Here is a 16,650-nt window from a genome sequence, read left to right on the forward strand (position 1 = left end):
AGCACAAGTGGACTGCTTGCTAGGCACATTTTTACAGCAGTATATTTTGCTCCCTTTGGTAGATATGTTATTGCTTGGTAGTTAAAGCTGAATTTACTGGTTGAGCCATAAACATTACAGCTTATTGCTCGTAAACTCATGGAGTATTCTTTCATTTTTCATTCCTACTGTTGCTGATTTTTATGCTTTGATGTTGCAATTTTTGGGCATGATCACTTCCATCCTTTTTTTTTTTTCCCATTTCACTCATGTGCAGCTGTTTCCACAATATGTTTCAATATGATCTGCATGGAGATTTTTCCTTTGTTTGAGTTAGAGATATTCTACTTTATTTGTAAGGGCCCGAGCCCACTAACGCAGTTGTGCGCAGTTGTGTCCGCTTTTCAGCCTCTGTAACATTGATGTGGTGCTGAAAAGCGGACACAACTGTGTTAGTGGGCTCAGGCCCTAGATATGCAAAAACCCCTTTCAGCCACTAAACTACTAAATATTTTTTAAATCTCATTATTTGAATTATTTCTCTTTTTATTTTTGTTTCCTGAGTATTAGTCACGTTAAGCACCTTGTTTTAGGTAGTTATGAACCTGTATATCATGAGTTATTGATGCAAAATTGTGTCTTCCAGTGATTTTGTCTGTAATTGCACTTCCAAACTACAGAAAACCTGACGTTTCACAGATCGGGAATTTATTAGTGTTCGTTTATCAGTGATCAAAATTGGTAGAAATCCATGCGGCAAATGATTCCTGATCAATCTATTTTTGATCGGAATCGATCGATTCAGTTGATCACGTAGGATGGAAGACTTTGCTTGACTGGCGGCAGATAGGGAAAGTGTTGCTTGTGGCGTTTGATTCCACTTGGTGTACGCAGTGACGCTTACAATCACCTGTCCACTGGCACGCCTCCTCTCATGTCTTCTCTCCACTGTTGGGCGCTCTTCCCTGTCTCTATTCTCCTGGGGCACCTGTGTTACGTCACAAACATTATCAAGATGGGTGGTCAATTTCTTGAAGTCTCTCTTGGTCTCCGGAGCTGGGAATAGCTGAGGTGAAAGGATGTGAGCCTCGGAGGGTCACTCTAGGACAAAGATGTCCAACTCCAGTCCTCAAAGGCCATATCTATGCCAGTGTTTAGCATGGACAGAGAAATGGAGGAATGTATTCCACTTGATGAAACCACACTTTTCCTAATTCAGTCCCATCTATAAAAGTGAGCTGTGCCAAACGTGTGAGGACTACGGCCTTTGAGGACTGGGATTGGAAAGTCCCATTTAAAATGGTTTTTGTAGATATTTATATTCTCGGGGTAATTTCAGGTTTATTTTCATCAAGGTAACGGCATATACATTTCTGTGCAATGTTGAAGATTTTGCATTGTCCCATCTACCTATACTTATGGCTCCAGGGAAAAAGTTTATGGTGTCTCACACTAGTTCTGCTAGCCATGAAGGTCCGATACCGTAGCTGTAACGTTTTATTTTCTAGTTCAGCAGCAACCATTGGGATACTTTTAAAAGCTACTGAATGGGAATGTTCCCTACTGCTTTGGCATTTATGCAGAATTAAATCTTGGTTTTTTTAGATGCTTATTCCCATACTGGGATTCATCAGATTAAAATTTCATTTTTTTTTGTTCTTTAGAATTTCCAAAAATATCCCAACCACAAAAGATGTGGAGCCACTTCTGGAAATAGATGGTGACATTAGAAGCTTTGAAGTGTTCCTCTCATCCAGGACCCCAGTTCTTGTGTCTCGAGATGTCAAGACCTTCTTGCCCTGTACAGTAAATTTGGATCCCAAACTCCGCGAGATCATTGCAGGTAAGTGGAGGAATAATCAAATTTAGCTTACATAACACTGCGGGATTTGAATGCTGTCTGAATTTGTACATTAAGCCCTATTGCGTTTAATTAGAAAGCACATGACCCATGACCTCTGACCTGAGTAATCTTCTGTGATCCACTATTATCCTCTGGATTAGACGCCTAATACCTGTTGCTGAGTAGGTGACCATAATGTATTTGTCAACATGGTATTAAATCCTTTACATCATATTGGGGAGTTACAGCACAGGGCCATTTAAATCCAGGCGTAAAAAACCAGTACAATGAAAAAGGCACCTGATTTATTTTTGACAAAACAGACTCCTGACCATGCAAGATCTAAAGAAATGATATATAGAGCGTGCACTGTAGATCAAATTTATATCAAATACACAGTTAAAAAAACAAAGATTTTGTAATTCTTGTGCGTGGATTGTTTAAGAATAATGTTACTTTCCCATTAGACAGGTGAGTTATTTACCCCCTTGCCTTTACAGTTATGTAATTGTGTTGCCCATTTCACTTAAGCTTGTCCTTAAAGGACCACTATCGCGAAAAAAGTAGGCAGTTAAAATCTGACAGAACCAACAGGTTTTGGGCCAGTCCATCTCATCATGGGGGATTCCCAGGGTTTTCTTTGTTTTCAACAGCATTTCCTGAACAGTTCTGTCAGGTGACGCCCCTGTGTGTCAAGCGCTTTCACGCTAGGTGTTACAACCGCTGCCATGTGGCTGCACCTGGATGGTGCTCGTGGGCGGCAGACAGGAAGCTAAACTACACAACAAGCTTCCAGTTCAGCTGTCCGTCTGCAAGAGGCCCAGCTCTCTGGTTTTAGAATTTTATATATGAGAATCTGGGGTTCAGGTACACTTTGAAGTGCACTGATAACCTGACCAAAAAGGAGGGGTTTTTTTTTTGGGGGGGGGGGGGGGGATGGGGCTGGGGGGAAGGTGTGCCAGCTGCAAAACGCTGTCAGTTGGTAACACTGATGTACATCAAATTCTAAATGTTATTTTAAATTTGTTTCATAATAGAGCTTAACCTATTTTAGTTCCTGGACGTGGAAACTACATCCAGGAACCATGCGCGCTCCCGCGGCCGATCGCGCGTGCACGCACGCTCCCGGCCTGCGGTTCGTTAGCCAGGTAATCAGTGAATCGGGCTATGGTGCCCGATCACTGATTCCTCTCCCCCGCTGAAAAAGCGACAGCTTCTCGGAAGCTTCGCTTTTTCTGGCTGTAGCGTCCCCCATGCATCTCTCTAAGCGTATGTTACGCTTAGAGTGACGTCATGTAAACAAACTCATTTGTTTGGCCATCTTGTGGCCAAAAAGTAATACTACAACTAAAAGTAAAAAAAAATAAAAATCAACACATATTTACATTATAAACCTATTGTTTACATCCCACCCTCCCAAAACTACCCAAATAAAATGTTTAATATAAAAAAAAAACATTACAATAAAAGAAAAACGTAAATATTTACCTAAGGGTCTAAACTTTTTAAATATCTATGTAAAGATGAAATATTTCTATATTTTTTTATTTTATTTTAAACTTGTAAATAGTGATAGATGCAAAACGGAAAAAATGCACCTTTATTTCCAAATAAAATATTGTCGTCATACATTGTGATAGGGACATAATTTTAACGGTGTAATAACCGGGACAGATAGGCAAATACAATACGTGAGTTTTAATTATGGAGGCATGTATTATTTTAAAACTATAATGGCTGAAAACTGAGAAATAATGAATTTTTTCCGTTTTTTTCTTATTCTTCCTGTTAAAATGCATTTACAGTAAAGTGGCTCTTAGCAAAATGTACCCCCCAAAGAAAGCCTAATTGGTGGCGGAAAAAACAAGATATAGATCAGAGTTCATTGTGATAAGTAGTGATAAAGTTATAGGCTAATGAATGGGAGGTAAACATTGCTCAAGTGAAAAAGACGGAACGAGAATGAGTCAAAACACTGTATTCTGCAATTTATCAAAGCCAGTAGTAAACAATGAGTGCAATAACTGATATGTAAGTACTTTTCTTTAGCATATCCCAGAATTGTAGTGTAATTTGGTGCATGCTGTGTGTGTTTCAGATGTGCGGGCAGCCAGGGAACAGATGAACATTGGAGGCTTCCCATATCCCACATTACCCTTGCAGGATGCCCCACCCAGGGCAACATCGGTATTCAGCCAACCCTCCTCTGTCTGCTCCTCATCCTCCTTCAATGGACCCTTCCCTGCTGGTGTTGTGTCGCCACAGCCTCCCAGCAGCTACTACAGCGGTATGACCGGCCCGCAACATCCTTTCTATAACAGGGTAAGTCGGGCAAGGCCTCCACTGCACTCTATGCTATCTGAAATATATGGAAATGGCAGCACACATCATCCAAGTAATGCACGCTTGAGCATAAATGAGCTTACAGGCTTGTGGTCTTCCAGACAGAAAGCTAATTCTAATGTTAGAGCTTTCACCCCCGCCTGCTACTTGTAATAAAAGAAAACTGAAATTGGAAATTAGAATTCCAAAGTAGCAGTCATGATCATTTCAACTCACTCTTTCTCCAGTCGGCTTCTAGCTCTGTAGGAACACTGCATTGTAATCCATAGAAACATATGCAACTAACATGTTTTCCTTGTATATTTCCATGTTGATATTTTCAGCTTGTCAATGAAATGCCCTTTAAACTACCAGCAAACAAGAAAATACTCAAAGTAATTTTTGACAGTACCTTTTCACCTACTCTTTCTCAAGTTATCTGTAAAACAACTTATAAGAAATGTAAAGTTCTTATAAGTTGTTTTAAAGTATACCCGAGATGGCACAGGGAAGGCAGATGGGACACAGAGGTATTTGCCCTGGCCCATGACATGCCTCTGTGTGGCCTATGCGGTGCCCTCTGCCCCCCCCCCTCCTCCGCATGCCACGCTGTCACTCCCTGTAATTACGGACATACAACTTGATCTCGAGGAGTAAGGGGTGTCCCTTGCAGGAGGGGCACTCCCTCAGGAATGCCCCCCTCCTTTCACTGGCCCTTTGCCTCCCATCCCTACACCTTTTTGAGTTATGCCTCTCGGATGAGAGCACAGAGCTTCAGGGAGGTTTTGGAGTGGTTAGGATGTCCCTGGACACTGGTGTGCTTTCCTCCATGCCATTTTATTTGCACCTCGAGAGCTTTTAATGTAAATCACTGTAAGCAGTAAAAGCAAGAAGTTTTAAATCAGGATGATACCATTTATTGGCTAACTAAAAAGAATAAGAATAAGCAAGCTTTCGGCCTTACAGCCTTCTTCGGGCTTCCTGTACAGGATGTAAGCCCGAGGAAGGCTGTAAGGCCAAAAGCTTGCTTATTCTTCTTCTTTCTAGTTAGCCAATAAATGGTATCATCGTGATTTAAAACTTCTTGCTTTTACTGATGGTTAGCACGGTACAATACCCTACTGCTACTGTAAGCAGTAAAGGAACTCAAGCTCACTGCCTTCCCATCCAGAAGAGCACACCTGTGTCTTCTGATGGAAACATTGTCAGTGGAGTGCAGCACTGAAACCCTCCAACAAAATTATCAAGGGACCCCCATGGCTGGTAAAACACACACCTTCCCTGTAGGAAATTCACACTTTTTTACCTGGAATTCCACTTTAGGTCCTGTATTGCATTGTTTCCCAACCCTGCCCTCAAGCGCTACCAGCAGGACAAGTTTTCTGGAAGTCTACAGAGGCCGATCATCAGTTCTGCTGAGTTCTGCAAAATGCGCACTATTGGTGGCCCTTGAGGACAGGGTGGGGGAACTCTGTTGTAATGCACAGCAATAAATTGTTTAATGACGACTGTTTCCACCAGGGAGCTGCAAAGCCGCATATGCATCAAATAGCCGTGCCAGTGCATGGCTATGGGGATTCGGAATCCTAAAAAATGCTGCAGGTGCACCGATCCTTTCCCTGCATGCAAATTCAGAAGCAACCTCTTCATTTCAATGGGCTGTAATTCCGCGTAGGAACTCCCGTGCAGGGAAACTTAGCCGAACTTTGTTCCCATCCTGTTCTTGGCTTTCCCCATAGGATAATATATTCAGCATTGCTGTGATTGTATCTGATTGCTGTGGGGAATGTCTGTGCTTCCCTTTTATAGATTATTCATATTACAGCTTCATTCTATGCTGGACATGGTTAATAGTGTTGTTTCAGGTATTTGTCACTGTTTGTTCCTCCTTCTTCTGCTGGATGATGGATATCCCTGGTTTAGGTATTTCCCAGCCTTCTCTCCATGTGTCCGTCAAATAAGGTCACATTGAAAACATTATCTTGTGTGATTTTCCCTTTGTGTTGATTGTATGTAAGGGGCTCTCACGTTTGCACTATCCTGTCCTTGTTACTGTGAATGATGTTGCCTCCTCATTTTCCTTCTACATCCATCTCCTAAGCTGAGCCTGGCCATATATGAACTGTTCTCTCTGCAGGATTAACAGTTCCTAAACTTTCCCCTTTCATTTTGAGTCTGTGGTAAATCTCCCAATGTCAGACGTTACCCTAATTAGTGCAAGGGGTGTGGCTAAGTAATAAGGCACATGACTGCACCAGGCCTGAAGCACTTGCACTTTCACACATTACGCTTATGGCGCTTTTCCACACTTAAGTGTACCTGTGATGGGGCCTTAAAAAGAAAATATATGTACCTGGGGCTTCCTCTAGCCTGATCGCTCCCTTATCCTCCTCCCCTGCCTTCTTGTACTTCAGCAACTCGCCGCGGTAAGTCGTCCAGTCGGCGCAGTCTGGCTGTGTTGGCCTTGGGCTGGAGGACTTTCCCATGCCAATCGCTGAAGATTAAAGAGGCGGAGGACGACAAGGGAGCGATCAGGCCGGAAGGGGCTGGAGGAAGCCCCAGGTATGTATATTTTCTTTTTAAAGAGGATCTTTAATGTTAAAACATCTCGCTGGGGGATACTTACCTCGGAAGGGGGAAGCCTCTGGATCATAACAAGGCTTCCTTCATCCTCCGGTGGCCGGCAATCCATCCCCCGAAGTGCGGCAATGTAAATCTTTACCTTCCGTGATCCTGCGCAGGCGCGCTAACCCCGAATGAAGAGCTGATAGTGCGCCTACAGAGTCTCTTTAAGGCACCATCTCAGGTTCTCTTTAATTAATTTAAAGTGAAATTACATTTTCAGTAAAAAGTTGACCTAAATGTATTGGTGCTGCACAGTTTACTGCAATGTAATGTTATTTAAAATTGCAGTACTTTTCCATATCCATTTGCAGCTAGCTATCTGTCTCTAGAAATGGGCACACGTTGCTCATCTTTCTCATGCCTTTGTACTCTGTATGCAGTAGTTTGTATGAGAGAAAACCGTTTTTTCCTCTTCATTTAATTGGCTACATAGAGTAGGAACAATTGTTGCTCGTTTACCACAGCTGTGCAGACTGACTGAGAGTAGCTTGCACCCTCCCAGTCTGACGGTGTCTAGGATTGCTGTGGAGTAGCTGTGCATACACTGAAGTAATGCTTGCCATGAATCCTAGCAATGTAAGATACTGATCTGCAAAGATTGCTAATTTCCTCCTAAAATAAGATACAAATGGTTTTTCGGTTCCAGTTTTAAACTAATGTTGTCACCACAGGTCACGTGTATTTTATCCTATTATTTGATCCTGGAGAAAAGGGTTGAATGTGGGAGGTGGGGATGCTTCTGCACTCTGAGGATTTTTAGTTTTGCTTTTTGATGATTCACAAACTTGCAAATACATTAATCATGTCCAGGATGCCCACTCCTCAGTAATGCAGGTGGTCCTCAGTAATGCAGGTGGTCCTCAGTAATGCAGGTACTCCTCAGTAATGCAGATGGTACTCAGTAATGCAGGTACTCCTCAGTAATGCAGGTACTTGACTCACTTGAATGGCAATGACTTTCTGCTTTAAAGTGATCTGAGAGCGCTTTGGCTGTCTGCTCTGTAGAACTGCCCTAATAACAGCTTTGTGTACACTCCGATAATATTTCTGATCCCTGGTACAATGACAACCACTCTGATCCTTACTGAATACTGTCCCCAGCCAGGATTCGAACATCACAGCACATCAAGTCTATCATAGACCACAAATAGAGGGTCAATGAAATGCCTATAATGTTGAACTGATGCAAATATTATGTTGATTTTATGCTGCTTGAAATTGTCATCCGCTACTGCATTTGTCTGATTCAGTACTAACCTGCTTAGACTTGCATCAACTCCGATATATTGGTACTTCATTGGTCATCTCTACTCACAAAGCAAAAAACAGTCCTATTAACACTATGGGACTGTGATCAGACCAGATGTACAGATTACCGATGTGTGAGTATCTCTCACACACAGCAATGGGCAGCAGGAGATCCGCTTACAGGAGAAGCCTCAGGAAAGCATTTAGGTTTTTTTTCTCCCTCGTTCTACACGTTAAATTTCAGTTTTATCACTTTTTCTTTAATTCCATGTTTTAAGTTTGCATTATTTTTTATTTTTTTTATCCTTGCATGATTTGTTTTTCTTTTTCCATAGCCATTCTTTGCACCTCATGCTTACCTGCCAAGGTTTTACTTTGGCCCACCCCAACATCCCATGTCACGTCCGCCTGTAAAACACAGTCTATCCAGAGAGCAGACCAATGGCCTAGTAAGTATTGAGAACCCAAGGAGGGTCACATGATACTAACCAATCAGAAACCTGGAGGGCTCTGTTCCTTCCTTGTAGACTGCTGTGACTGTGGGATATATAATGGGCTCTTGCTAACTCTTCTCACCTATCTCTTGCTTTGTGCTGATGGCTGCTATAGATGGCTAATTCATGCTAATAATTTATTGATCAGTTCGCTGAATTATTGTTAACATGTTTAATATGTATATATTCTATTTGTGATTAATGTACATATATAAATTGCACACAGTAGCCATTCAGAACCATTAACAAATGACTACTTAAAGGGAGTTTGAAATGAAAATAAACTTATGGGATAATGAATTGTATGTATAGTAGGGATGATCAATAGAACTGTAGTAGCCTAGAAAAAGAGTTGCATGTTTCTATTTTCAGTTTTATAGCTTTGATTGCTTCAGACTGTCAGAGTTGCAGTTTGGAATCCACACTTTTCCTTGCTGAAAAATAAGTAATGACCCTTCAAACTCTCCTAAAGTAAATTATTTGTATTCTGTAAGCTAGCGACTTGCCTGTACAGTGTCGGTTCTATAGTGTCGCCCGAGGAATCGACTACTGATCCCTGCTGGGCGTCATGCGTGTGTACAGATTTGAAGCATCCTCTACTTGCAAAATTTGTGGCTATAGCATATCGATATTCAAGGCATACTTCAAAAAAAAAAAAGTCACACTATCTGTATATAGAAGTAACAGATGTGCTTACCACAGTATGTTTTACCTGTTGAAGGGAACCTGAAGCGAGAGCGATCTGGAGGCTGCCACATAAATTTCATTTTAAACCTATTCTCTGCCTCTAATTCTCATAGCCATAGACCCTGAACAAGCATGCAGATCAGATGTTCCTGACAAAATCTGACAAGATTAGCTGCTTGTTTGTGTGTGATTCAGACACTACAGAAGCCATAATGATCCGCAGGACGCCAGGATACAGGTATTGTTTAAAAGAAATTCAATATGGCAGCCCCCATAAACTTCATACTTCAGGTTCCCTTTAAGCTATTAGCATTGGTCACTGAGATGCAGATAATTCCGGATTAATGCAGAATTATGTTTTGGGTTTTTTCTTGAATCTCGCCAAAGGACCGGCACCACTCGATGTATTTAGAAGCTCTTTATAAATTTATTGGCATCAATATGATAGCAACGACAGATGCTGTTTCGGCCCCCATGGGCCTTTATCAAGTTGCACAGGATCATCAAATGACAATATCAAAACTGCACATATATATAGTCAAACACAATTACCCATGATTCCTCCATCAGCCAATCACCAACACCCTAGGGCAGAGGACCTGATGGAAGACTCATGCCAAAAATACACCACCAATAAAAACACAATGTTCAAATTTGAATCTCACCACTCAGAGATCAAGAGGAGTTTCCACAATAACATGTAACTGCTGCAGCAGTCCCTGATAGGCAAAATGGTGTCATGATCACATGACAAATCACATGTCTTGTCAGCTGACCAGCACACAAAAAAAACTGGTCAGCTGACAAGACATGTGATTTGTCATGTGATCATGACACCATTTTGCCTATCAGGGACTGCTGCAGCAGTTACACGTTATTGTGGGAACTCCTCTTGATCTCTGAGTGGTGAGATTCAAATTTGAACATTGTGTTTTTATTGGTGGTGTATTTTTGGCATGAGTCTTCCATCAGGTCCTCTGCCCTAGGGTGTTGGTGATTGGCTGATGGAGGAATCATGGGTAATTGTGTTTGACTATATATATGTGCAGTTTTAATATTGTCATTTGATGATCCTGTGCAACTTGATAAAGGCCCATGGGGGCCGAAACAGCGTCTGTCGTTGCTATCATATTGATGCCAATAAATTTATAAAGAGCTTCTAAATACATCGAGTGGTGCCGGTCCTTTGGCGAGATTCTATGTTGTGACCCCTTGGTACTGAGGTGAGGACCTAGGCACACTTTCCTGCACTAAAGCCACTGTGAGTGCTCCTGGGCACTTGGAAGAAATTTGTTTTTTTTCTTGTGCATAATTCAACTTAGAATGATTTACACCTTGTTGACCACTCCTATAAGGTTTATAAACACACATTCAATTTTTATTACCCACAATAATTTGTGAAAATCTAGCGTGTGTACATGTGTCCCCCAATATCGGTGTTTTTCCCCTTCATCGATCAGACATGTCGGATTGTTGACTGCTCTTGTCTGACTGCTTTTTATCATTCTATTTGCAAACTTTGCAGCACGGCGCCCACTTCTCGCCCCGTTCAGTCCCTAGTGATTTTATTTTACGTTACATGCATCCCAGAGTTTTATTTGCTTTAGCTGCTGCTGCTTGGCATTGAATACATTTTGAAAACCGGCCAAATTTTTTTTTTTTTTTTTGATCTATCAACCAGTATTTCCTGGTCCTTCTCCAAGTCTGATGTTTCCAGGTGTAAGCCATTTATCTTATATGTTGCTCTTCCTCTTGGCACATCCATGGTGCATGACTTAAATGTATCTACATTAAAATTAATCTGGCATCTGTCTGCCATACAGCCATGCTGTTGTGTAATGTAATCCTGCTTAGTGTTTAGAATTCTCCTCTTGCATCATCTGCAAAGATGGCAACATTGCTCTGTTTCCATTAATAAACAGATTTAAGAAGATTGGACCAAGTACTGACCCCTGCGGTACCCCAGTGCTAACAGTGTACCATTTCAAGTATGACCCGTTTGCCATTACTTTTTGCCTTCAGTCCCTTAACCATCTTGCTTTCAGAGGCGGTAAACGCCAGGAAACAAGTGCAGAGACCCGAACTGCTAGCCTTGAAGACTTCCCAAAAGCTAGCATCTAAACGCTGGCGTTTGAACGTGGCGCTGAGAGAAAGCTCGGCAGGAGCACGTGTGAACCAGCCCTAAGCCTGCCAGCCCCTATATGCAGAGTAAACACAGTGAGTGCTTTCATATTTACCTACACTGGACGCTGTATCGGGTCTCTTCTTCCACCACAGAGTGGCGCTGTATGCAGACATCCTGCTTTGGGACCTGATGGAGGATGTCCGCATACAGCGCCATTCCATGGTGGAAGAAGAGACATGATTTAGTGGCCAGAATAGGTAAATATCGAAGCGCTCCTTGTGCCACTGTGTTGGCTGAGGCTAAATTGCCCTGAGTTAAAGAAGATAACTCAGGCAAGACAGGAAAAAGGTTAAAGGTGTTCATCTTTAACCTTTTCCTGGCCTTGTCTGAGTTATCTCGTTCAGGGATGATCATTGTACTGACATGGTGCACAGCTTTTATAATAGGTCATTTCGGCTGTCTGCCTTTTACCTTTATGTCCAGTTCAGCAAAACCTTTGCATCCTCTGTCATCTTGCACACAAGGTCTTGCCCTGCTTTATGCTGCATAGTCTCCTGGCTGAGCTTAGAACAGACAATTAATGCTCTAGGATGGAGAAGCAGATCAAGCAGTCACAGAATTATCCGAGACGTGTCAGTGCCAACAGCTGTTAATGCTTCTAAGCTCAGGCGAGATGTAAAACAAGATCTGTGACTTTGTCAGGGTTTGCAGTGTTTGTGAAATCACACTGCTGCCTAAGCACAGGTGCCAAAAAGTTCTCTAAATTTTCTTTCATATCCTCTTAATTCATTTCCCGTGTGCTCTGTGAGCCCTACAGTCTGACGTATTACACGGAACAGAGGCACTTCTCTGATGCCTCCTTCTGCTGTCCACAAACTCGTGTCAGGCTTGTTACTGGCAACTCAGGTTAGTCAATGAGAGGCAAATAATTCTGCGTTGCAGAATTCTGCAATTTTTCCAATGCATATTTATGCTGCTTGAAACCAATTGATTGGATTAGATTGGTCCATTTTCAATCTGCATACATTTGCATAAACACTTTGCATAATCCTGCATCAGCTTGTAATTATTTGCATGTCATCAACCACCCTTTATTCAGTAGTTTGTGGAATACAGGGATGAGTGGGACCAGAGCTCCTTGCTAGATAAGATGCGGCTTCTCAGAGGTTCTTTAAAGGGAACCTTAACTGAACAGGGGGGGGGGGGGGGGGGTAAAGAGTTTCACTTACCTAAGGCTATTACCAGCCCCCTGCAGCAGTCTTGTGCCCTCAGAGCCGCTCTGGAATCCTCCGGTCCCCTGCTGTCACTTAGTTTCGCTTTTGACAACTCACCAGTCGGCCGGCCGCCATGCGTATTATTGGACGCATTCCCTACTACAATTAGCGCTGTTGCGGACGCATTCCGCACGCGTAGATATGCGGGCGTATTTTTGTACGCGTTGCGGTCCGCAACAGCGCTGATTGCAGTAGGGAATGCGTCCAATAATAAGCATGGCGGCCGGCCGACTGGTGAGTCGTCAAAAACGAAACTAAGTGACAGCGGGGGACCGGAGGATTCCAGAGCGGCTCCGAGGGCACAAGACTGCTGCAGGGGGCTGGTTATAGCCTTAGGTAAGTGAAGCTCTTTACCCCCCCCCCCCCCCCCCCGTTCAGTTAGGGTCGTGAGAGCGATCTGGAAGCTTCCATATTTATTTAATTGTAAACAATGCCAGTTTCTTGGCAGCCTTGTTGATCTTCAGCCGTAAGCAGTGCCCGATTCAAAACCCTGGAACAAACATATGGTTAATCCAGTAAAACCAGTCAGAGTACCCGATTTGCTGCATGCTTGTTCAGGGCCTATGACTAAAAGTATAAGAGACACAGGATAAGGAGGACAGCCAGACAACTGGTATTGCTTAAAAGGAAATAAATAGGGCAGCCTCCATATCCCTTTCACTTCGGTTTCACTTTAATCAGCCGTATCCGTTTACAAATCTGTTTCTTTTCTAACAGACTCCCCCTTCTGATGGGGAAATGTTGTGAGCAACTGGACAAACTTCTAACCATTAAATTGACCCTGTAGTGAGAGGAATATGGAGGCAGTCAAAATTATTTCTTTACCTTTAATGATTTACCAGCCTGTCTTGTTGCCCCTTTTGGCTTTAGCAGTCCCAGTTACACACCTAAAACAAGCTTTCAGATGTTTTTTGGGGGTCTCTGAAAGGTGGCTGGTGGAGGAGTGTTGGGAACCCCGTAGGGGCACTTCTTTCTCAAAAAAGGTACAACTTTTCCCAGAATGGAATTTTTTTAAAGACGGTGGACTGAATGCACAGATGTCTAGATTGCACTTTTTAAGAACTGTGCAGAAATCTGTAGCTCTGTAGATAAAAGCAGCAGAAATCGCCTTTTGAGAAAGTAATAGCAGTGGAAACCTGCAAAAGTACGCATGCCTGCTACCTCAGTATGCAGATGGTGACGGTGTGTATTAAGAACATGTTGCTTTAAAGCCTAGATTTTATTTTTTAATTTTTTTTTTTTACTGCTCCCTTTGTTTCATATTCCCTAATTAACATCAAAGATGACTTCCCTGCTCCTCCAGCACTATACTCGTGTGGATCACTGGAGTTCCAGTGTTAACTTCTGTACTGGGTCTTTATTGGCTTCTGGAGGCGGGCCAGCACTCATACCTTCCAATTTACATAGGAGGTGTGGCTATCACAGCTGTTGACCTCCTCCTCAATATTGATAGGTGGGTGGGAGTGTCATGGTTACAGTGGATGACACCACTAGATGGCTGTGGGATAGTTGCAGCTGGGACAGCATGATCCTGGCCAAAGTGTTTGCCTGGACATAAACAAACAAACACAGAACATTTATATCGCGCTTTTCTCCTGGCGGACTCAAAGCGCCAGAGCTGCAGACACTAGGACACGCCCTATAGGCAGTAGCAGTGTTAGGGAGACTTGCCTAAGGTCTCCTACTGAATAGCTGCTGGCTTACTGAACAGGCAGAGCCGAGATTCGAACCCAGGTCTCCTGTGTCAGAGGCATAGCCCTTAACCATTGCACCATCCAGCCACATTAGGGGTCAACTGACCTGGCAAGCTGTGGGGTAGTGGAAGATAACCTGATGTGAGGGTGGGGTGGTTTTTCAGGTAAGAGAAAGAGCTGTGTAAATTAAACTTTAAAAGGGAACCTAAACTGAGGGGGATATGGATGTTTCATTTTAATCAATACCAGTTGCTTGGCCGTCCTGATCCCTTTGGCTGAAGTAGTGGCTGAATCACACACCTGAAACAAGCATGCAGCTAATCCAGTTAGTCAGTCAGAGCACCTGATCTGCATGCTTGTTCAGGGGCTGTGGCTGAAAGTATTGGAAACACAGGATCAACAGGAGAGTCAGGCAACTGGTATTACTTTTAAAAGGAAGAATCTATATCCTTCTCAGTTTAGGTTCCCTTTAATCCTTTCCAATCCATTTTCTGGATCACCCACAAGCCACCTCAGCACATACTTTTTTCGGAATGCAAGGGGGATATGGGTGATCCAGAAAGTGCTGCAGCAGGGTCTGGAGCGTTTCTACCACCTTGCACTTGAGCGAGGAGGCAACCTAGCATTAGGGGAGAGCCGGGGCCACCACAGCTCATTCGCTCTAGTTCTGACCCCATTGCACACGCCAGTGTAATTTACAAGATTCAGCATGGTGCGGGAGTGAATCAAAGTGTTGGTGAGCCACATTGGGTGACGCCATGCAGACTAGATCCAACAACGGTGTACCTAGTGTCAGTCCCAAATGTGCCCATGTAATATCTAAATTATGTGGTGCAATAACAGTGGATGAGGCCACCAGTCATCAAAGTGTCTGACTTAGTCACTTTGATCTAAAGGGGCTAATGCTGTACCCGATTTTATCCGGCAACAATATTTTCCTATGTTGGACTAAGTCTGGCATTGGATCAGGGACAAAGCTAGAAATCATGGGGCCGCATATCAGAATTATGGTTGGCCTCTCCGCCCCCAAAAAATGTATAATGCACCTTTGTGCTCACTCCCCCACACAATAGTTTTTGTTAGCCAGAGGTGACCCCCAGTATTGTGTAGCCCCCAGTATTGGTAGCTAGAAATTTCCCCCATTATAGTTAGCATACCCCAGTATCGGTAGCCTGATGTGACCCCCTCCGCTCCCCCCAAGCAGAGTAGCACAAGTGGAGGAGAGAAGTAACTCGCCTCTCCAGGCTCCACGAACAATCTTCCTTTCTCCACTGACACCATTTTTATGATTCCAGTGCTGTCTCTTCATGTGACAGCGCAGTGCTGTAGTCATGGAGATGGAGACTCCTGGAGAAGGTAGATCACTGGTGAAGCCTGAGCCTCGGCTGTTTTGCACTACTCTGCACCTCAGTTGACCTGCCATGGGTCTCTATAAGGCCCATTGTATACCCCATTCTCTCCGCCAGCCATGATACTGGGCCCCCCTTGGCTACGGGCCCCATAACAGTTGCTAGGGTGATCCCTACACTACTGCATTGGACCTATGCTGGAAAGGGCCAATTTCAGACAGGACATAGTCTGGCATAGGGTTGGAAAGGGTTAAGGTTATTTTGCAGTTTAATTTAAATTTAATATATTATTACAAATTCAATTGTTAACTGGTTCTCTTTAATGCAGATAAAGACAGTGGGTGTCAATTTTACAGATTGTCTTTAGTTACCTTATTTCTAGTACCGTTGTGTTCATGGGAAATACTTTTTTAGACTGTGCACATTGTTGTGTTGTCTAGGATATTATTGAAGAAGATGCAGCTGAGAATCTGTCTACTCCCACATACTCCTCTCTGGTAAACCTGCACTTGTGTGGTGCTGTGTGGTGGGTGGCATCCCATTGCTGTAGGATCAGTCCCTTTAACTTCAACCCTACTAACTCTGCATCAGCATCTGTTTGTTGGTACACATTCCATAGACTAGAATAGAAACTAATCGCGTGACCCTTAATGTTTGTGTAGTGATGTTTTTTTTTTTGTTTTTTTTTTATTCCTTTTACACTAATTTGGTGTGTGCATCAGTGTCGTACACTGCTGGATCAATTTAGTTTTAATTTACAAATCACTAATATTTTGATAATTCCATCAAAAACGATGTACCATATTGTGTTGCTTGCTGCTTTTTCTATCTCTATACCAGGGGTGTCAAACTCAAATACAAAGTGGGACGAAATTGAACACTGGGACCACGTCAAGGGCCAACCTTAATGTCTACTGTCCACCTTCCTCCCTTATAAAGTTTTCTGGTGTCTAATTGCCCCCTTAAACTCCTATACAGTTCCCTGGTGTCTAGTGGTCCTCCTCCCTCCC

The 16,650-nt window shown here is 43.1% G+C and overlaps 1 protein-coding gene across 5 annotated transcripts in view; it reads left to right on the top strand.

Annotated features, from left to right (window-relative positions):
• KIDINS220 (kinase D interacting substrate 220) overlaps nucleotides 1-16,650 on the top strand; it is a 204,143-nt gene that overhangs the window by 143,798 nt on the left and 43,695 nt on the right. For 2 of the 5 annotated variants that reach the window (XM_068280330.1, XM_068280335.1), the window contains exons 23-26: nucleotides 1,644-1,822; nucleotides 3,921-4,144; nucleotides 8,353-8,466; nucleotides 16,081-16,137. In XM_068280330.1, coding sequence (XP_068136431.1) covers nucleotides 1,644-1,822; nucleotides 3,921-4,144; nucleotides 8,353-8,466; nucleotides 16,081-16,137 — 574 coding nt within the window. The remainder of the gene's footprint in view (nucleotides 1-1,643; nucleotides 1,823-3,920; nucleotides 4,145-8,352; nucleotides 8,467-16,080; nucleotides 16,138-16,650) is intronic. The other 3 variants (XM_068280331.1, XM_068280333.1, XM_068280334.1) reach the window with 2 other exon arrangements.

Source organism: Hyperolius riggenbachi, chromosome 4 (assembly GCF_040937935.1).
Source record: "Hyperolius riggenbachi isolate aHypRig1 chromosome 4, aHypRig1.pri, whole genome shotgun sequence".
Classification (NCBI taxonomy): domain Eukaryota; kingdom Metazoa; phylum Chordata; class Amphibia; order Anura; family Hyperoliidae; genus Hyperolius; species Hyperolius riggenbachi.